Raw genomic sequence first — 6,411 nt, 5'->3', positions numbered from 1 at the left:
TTTTAAAGGAAAATTGGGTCCATGCCAGACCGGCGTAACCATCTTGTGTCAAAAAGTGCTTCTCCAAAGTTTGGCTTCGGAAAAGTAAGTGTATACAATCCTCTAAACCGTCCCGGTGTCGTTGTTTAGGTTAGTGTACGGACATATTGCATTGGTACTATTTTAACTCAGTGATAATGACTCAACTGTCGTAATAAACTTTGGTATAGGTGGTACCAAGGTGCTAGATGCATAGGCCCGTTCTAAACTGCTTGAAATCTAACGACACGCATCCTAACCTAACCTCTAGCTAGACTGTCGCTTATCTTCTGCTTTGTTTAAGGACGGCGCTACGCCACGCCCCCTGCTCAGTTCTACCTTATTTTTGTTTCTCTTATTGGGCAACTTCCTCATAATACAGCATTAGAAGTTAAATGATAAATAAAATTGCTAGGAGGACTAAAGAAAAATTGTCTTGAATCAGGCGAGCTGTCGTATAGTGTATTTCGACTAACGGAGGAAGAAGAATAGCGGGTAGAACATAAAAGTTCCTGATTGGCCGAGTGCCTACCCCTTCTACCGACGTTACGTAGAGGCGGGAAGCTCTCGACCAATCGGTAACGTTCATGTTCTACCCGCTGTTCTTCTTCCTCCGTTAGTCGAAATACACTATACACTCACCCCTCCCTTATTTCGCCTCGCAGGCGCAGGTGCTCAGTCAAGACTAGGGGGACGAGTCTAGGAGGAGCAGAGCCGAAGGGCACGCGAGCCCCCCTCGGCCAGACAGGCGCTTGTTTACCACCTGTCGCACGGGAAGCTCCAGCCCTCCCCCTCCCCACCCCCACCCCCGCCCCACCCCCTGGCAGGCTGTACTTTTTCATCGCACCATTCCGCTATAAGCAGTGCAGTGTCGGTGCCATTTCCCTAATGGAGGCAGCTTTGAGCGGCTCTGAACGGCTCAACGCGGCGGTCGCGGCAGCGGCGCTCGAGGCCAAGGCTACTCAGACGCGCGGGCGGGGCGGCGGGGAGGTGGTGACTACGAGCAGGGACAAAACGGCGGCCTCGGTTTGTGACGGCCACGCTAGATCCACGGCGTGACGATAAGCGACAACGGCGGGAAATATATCGCAGCACTGTCTCAGTATACCTCGAAGGAACACGACGAGGTATCAAAGTCTTTTCTCGCGGGTCTGCCAAAAAGGCGACGGTGGCGGAGATCGTCTCTGGTGTGGGGATTGTGTGGGATATATGGAAAAAGGGGGTGGCGGGTGGGGGGTGGGAGGCGTGGAAGGCCTGGCCCCTGGCCTCTTTGATGTCGTGTCCTGTAATGCGATCAGACGAGCTGTGAATGGCGGCCAACGCGAGCTCTGCTGACTGAGCTGTGCGCTAAAGTGCGGAGCGGCGGAGTGGGGCGGAGAGAGGGCGCCAGAGAGATAGTGTGTGTGAGAGAGAGAAAGAATAGGGTGTGTGCGAGGGATGCCGTGAGACGTGTCATGGGGTAGACGTCTCGAACGCAACCACGCCCCGCCCCCGCCGAGCCCGCTCCCTACTCTCGCGCTCGAGACAGTCGTGATATGACGGGAGCGGCTGACGGGTGCCCTGCCCTGACCCCCCGGGGGGGCCCTCACCCCGCCCCACCCCGCCCCGCCCAGGCCCTCCTCAAGGGTTAGCACGGACTGCCGCCGCGGGGGGTTGGCTGGCCTGCGACATAAAACCACAACATGTGCCGGCGGCGGGGTTGCGCTACTGCTGCTGCTGCAGCCACGCTGCTGCCACCCGCACTAAAACGCCCCCGGCTACCCCTCCTACCTCCAGAGCCGCTTGGTCCAAAGCCCCCTCCACCCCACTACCCAACTCTCCCGCCCCGACTCCTCCCCGGCCGGCCCCTCATCACGGTATAATTTCCCCTCGAAGAGAGAAAGACAGCGGGATTACACAGTAAATTAAACTATCGATCCCGGAGGCCTCCGGGTCCCTGCGCGGGTGCCTCCGGGCGAGGGCCTCTCGGCCTCTGTAGAGGCGGCGGGCGAGACTCTCAGAAGGGGGTTTTATTTGCTCTAAAGTAAAGTTTGGGCGCCGGAACGTGCTGTTGTTGCTGTTGTTCTTGTTCTCGTTTCTCTAGGGTCATTTATCAGAGCGAGGTGCGGCGGCGTCGTTCCTCTGTTTGAAAACTAACACCAAACACTTTCGAAGTTAGACTCTACCGCGGCACTCCACTCCTCCTGCGGGCGGTCTCCCTACTCGCAGAGCGCCATGGTCAGAGAGTGCGGTTCGAGACTCTCCAAGTCAGAGCCAGGCTCGCGCCGTGTCGAGTCTCCCCCTTTCCTCTGCTGGATTTCCATATTCGCTCCAGTTTCTTCCCCTCCATTTCACGTTGTACCTACCTGGGTGAGCTGGAAGAAGGCGAGCTGTATGAGGCAGAAGGCCGATGTGAGGCAAGGGAAAGCCAAGTCCCAGAGCAGCGCCCCAAGGATGCGCGGCATCAACTGAAAAAAAAAACAGCGGCGAAATTCTCATCTCCCTCCACTTTCTACGCCCTTTCATAAGAAAATAAGAAAAAGGAACGCCTGCCAACAGAGATGCTCCTTTTTCTTGAGCTCACCTGTCTGAGGTTGTACGGGTCCAGCATCAGGTAGGCCGCGCGTGACGCGCCCAGCAGGCACAGGAACACGTTGATGGAGGTCATGAACGGCCGGCTCGAGATGAGCGTCCTACAAAATAAAAATAATAAAATAGAGAACCTAACCAGGTTGAGCCAACGCTTTCCAGCATACGGCGGCACAGCAGTACTCCTCACCTGAGGTTGATGAGCGAGAAGAAGGTGTAGGTGGCCAGGACGCCGAACAGGCAGGCGATGCCGTACACGTGCAGCATGAAGGCCAGCTTCATGTTGGCCAAGAGCGTCTCCAGGGCGGGCGCCACGGCCAGGGCCACGGGATGCCCCAGCCTCGGTCTGGAGCACTCCCAGCCGCCGCCCTTGCCGTCCGCGGCGGCCTGCGTCGCTGCGGATCGCGCGGTCAAGGATGAGCGACAGGCACGCGACTTCCACACTGGGGGGCTTCTCGAGAACCACTTGGAGAACGTGAACGGGAACGGGAACGCGGCGGAGAAGAGAACGAACTGGTGAACGCGCCACAAGAGCTACTGGAGAACGTTCGTTCCCCGCGGCCGTTCCTTCACGCGTTCACGGCACTAGTCGTTCTCTCACTTGGTTCCCGAGAACCCCCCCTGAAGACAGTCTTACAAACTAACCGCACAAAGGGAGCGGCGCGGTCCTACGCCTCCCTGATCCCACAGACTCCGACCGTAAGCTCAAGCCGGTGCTCGGAGTGTAAGCGTTGTGAGGGCACGTCGCGGTCAGGGGAACAAAAAGTCCCCCCCGCCTCGCCCGCGGGATGTCGAAGTAGTCCAAACAACCAGCCCGCCCCCTAGCTCACAACCTGCTTTGGGCGGCCCCGGCTCTCAGCTCGCGGCCGCCACGCCACCTCATACTGTATGCGCTTCTTCCTGTAATTACGCCAAGTTTGCCGCGGCTAAGAGCCTTGAACTTCCAGGAGAGTAGAGGGTGGGCAGAGCGGCGCCGGCACGTGTGTGCCGCTGAAGGGTGGAGGGGTCCCGTGTCTCACGCGGAAACGAGGCGGGCGCCTCTTTTATAAAAAATAAAATATAAAAGAGGATTTACCATCGCGTCATGCTCCTTTTCGTTAAAAGCGCAAACGAGATAGCGTCAGGTGGCGTGTGTGTCTGTGTCCTATTGAACACGTGTGACCGAAAGGGAAAAAAAAGGGAGAAGAAAAGAACAAGTTTTATTTTCCCATCGTTTTGCGTGTGCGACGCAACTGAAAGAAAACAAGAGAAGGCCGAGCGCGCGATTGGGGGTTGTGGAGTGTTTGGACAGAGGCAAAAGGAGAGCGGGCGAAAAGTGCTGCTGCTGCCCTTCAGCGGAACCTTTACACGTTGTCCACCTCCCAGCTATAAATAGAGAAAGGCTTTGTGCGACCGAGGCGGGATGGTTAAGGGTTGTGTTGGCAGTGTAAGCGGGCTACGTTAGTGACGAGGGAAAGAAAAGAGAGGGAGGGGGGGGGGCGGGGCTCTATCCAAGGTGAAAGCTTCTTACCTCACCGATATAACGATATGGACTCTTAAGCGACGCCAGGTGGGTGGTGGTGCTTAAGTGCGGAGGATCGGACAAAAAAAGAGAGAGGGAGGGGTGTGGAGGGGAAAAACAGCGTGCACTGAGCGTTGAAAGAAAACTGTTCCCGACGTGAGTGTACTGTACCAACCCGTACCAGGGCTGACGCAGCCTGGGCCAGGATCCCGCTGGGAGGGCCGCAAGCAGGTGATGGACACCACCAGGGAGGGGCCGGGCGGGGCCCGGTCCAGGGCAGGCCAAGGGCAGGCCAGGGCGGCGGCCAAGCGGGGCGTAACCAAATAGGGGCGGCGCGCCGCGCGCCGCGGGGGAGCCCGCAGAGGCTGCCCGAGGCCGCCCGAGGGTGGCGAGAGGCTGCCGGACCTGCCGCACTGCCCTGGCCGCAATGAGAGAGTCCCGTGCTAGTTGTTGGCAATTTGCTCAGGTTGTTTGCCGTTGTGTTGCGGCCGCCGACCGCGGTGTTGCCGGCTGCGTGAGAAACTTGGGCCGCGCCGCTATCGCACACGCCCCCGACTCCCCGTGCTGACTCCGACATTCGGAGGCGGCCCCCGCCGCTCCCCGAGGAGTGACCCGGGAGCCAGGCGGTGGTAGGAGTGGGGCAGGGCAGAAGCTATACTACCAGAGCCGCGAGAATCGCTCTACCGTGACAGTGCTTTGCAAACAACGAGATCGACGTCGCCCGCGCCGTCTCTCTCTCTCTCTATTTTGCAGTCTGCGCCGAGCTCAAACGTGAGCGCGTCGAGGAGTGTTGGCTGATATCCTTACCGTTCAGCCAGTCGAAGAGGTCCGAGGCGTTGGCGACGCCGCCCGCCTCGGGCGCGGGCGCCATCCTCGAGCGCGTCCTGCAACAAAACGAAAAGGGGGGTGTCAGAGGCCGTGTGAAAAATGGGCTCGTGAGCAGCCCGTCGCATGAGTGTGTTGTGTGTGGGGCGGCACTGACCGGCGGCCGTCCCGCCGAGGTGACAAACGATCAGGCCCGCCGCTGATGTTGAGGCTCACTCGCCGTCTATCTCCATTGAGTACATGTATGTCCGGTTCTCTAAATGTTCGTGAAAGGAACGTTGAAAACGGGGGCGAAAGATACAGCCAGAAATATATCAAAGGGATAGTGTATTTCGACTAACGGGGGAAAAAGAGTAGCGGGTAGAACATAAAGGTTCCTGATTGGCCGAGCGCTTACCCCCATTACTGGCGTGACGTAGAGGCGGGAAGTTCTCGACTAATCGGTAACGTTTATGTTCTACCCGCTCTTCTTCTTCCTCCGTTAGTCGAAATACACTATGTGTACCAGCTCCGCACCCCTGCTTCAGCTTGCCCGTTCCGAACGTATTCACGCATATAGACCGCCGCGCCGCTCCATGGTGTAGAGAGATCTCTCTCCACCGTGACCCCGCACCCTGCTCCTCCCACGCGCCCCTGGCTGGCGCCCCTGGTGGCCCCGCTCATGGAGCCGTTCGTCACATAAAGCGGGCGGGTGAATGAGGAAGGACGGCGGTGGCGGCGGCTGGAAAAGCGTCGGAAAACTCTGTTACAAGAAGAGGGAAGGTGGAAAAGAGCCAGGGCACGACAGTAACAATGGACGGGGGAAGCCGGAAAAACCTCATATGAATAAATTGGCGCGATGTCTATTATTGATTGTTCCGCAAGGGCGAGGTTGTTGTGTGTGCTTTGGGGGTGGGGGGTGGGTGTATATGGTCCATGAGCAGCAGCCTAGCCTGCCTCATGGCTGGCCTATTGTTTGAGTTGCCATATACCGTTCCGCGGCCGCACTGCAGGCCATGACAATGCGTAGTACGATGCATAAAATATCAGACCGCCTGCCCCCGTTTACCTGCCATATACTTTTCCCCCCAACCGCGGCCCGATTCTCGGGCGCTGTGCGCGCGAACCTTGTGCGAACAGAGGAAATAATAAAAAAATGGCGTACGCTCGACCCACACAAAGACCCACAAAGACTCAATGGAAGAGGCGGAAGATGGAAGGGGAGACAAGGGGTCGAGCGGAGCCGTGGTGGGGCTAATGAAGGGGCACGCCAGGAACAATGCGAAGCGGGCAGGGCGGGCAGGGCGAGCGCAGCCTACTGTACTACATCCCGGGGACGGCAAAATGCCACCGCTGCTGAGAGCGGCTACTAGAATGCGTCTGGAAAGCGTCTGGAAGCGGCTAGCCGCTAGAATCGGCTGGAAGCGTATCTGCGGAAGCGTCTATGGAAGCATTGCGAACGGACGTGCCATTGTTCTATACGCGGCCTCGCGAGAGTCTAGCGGAAGCAAGCCCCCCCC

At 58.2% G+C, this 6,411-nt stretch overlaps 1 protein-coding gene across 1 annotated transcript in view; it reads right to left on the bottom strand.

Annotated features, from left to right (window-relative positions):
- Positions 1-2,348: 2,348 nt before the first annotated feature.
- Positions 2,349-6,411, bottom strand: part of LOC127748825 (proline-rich transmembrane protein 4-like) — a 34,753-nt gene continuing 30,690 nt past the window's right edge. The window contains exons 2-5 of the mRNA XM_052263842.1: positions 4,895-4,971; positions 2,777-2,981; positions 2,582-2,690; positions 2,349-2,465 (exon numbers count right to left, since the gene is read on the bottom strand). Of these exons, the coding sequence (XP_052119802.1) occupies positions 2,349-2,465; positions 2,582-2,690; positions 2,777-2,981; positions 4,895-4,958 (495 nt within the window). The 5' untranslated portion in view covers positions 4,959-4,971. The remainder of the gene's footprint in view (positions 2,466-2,581; positions 2,691-2,776; positions 2,982-4,894; positions 4,972-6,411) is intronic.

The sequence above is a fragment of the Frankliniella occidentalis genome, unplaced genomic scaffold (genome assembly GCF_000697945.3).
Source record: "Frankliniella occidentalis isolate FOCC.00 unplaced genomic scaffold, Focc_3.1 Scaffold14, whole genome shotgun sequence".
NCBI classification, from domain to species: Eukaryota; Metazoa; Arthropoda; class Insecta; order Thysanoptera; family Thripidae; genus Frankliniella; species Frankliniella occidentalis.
Note: the sequence above shows the minus strand (reverse complement) of the source record. Positions and strands in the feature narration are given on the sequence as shown.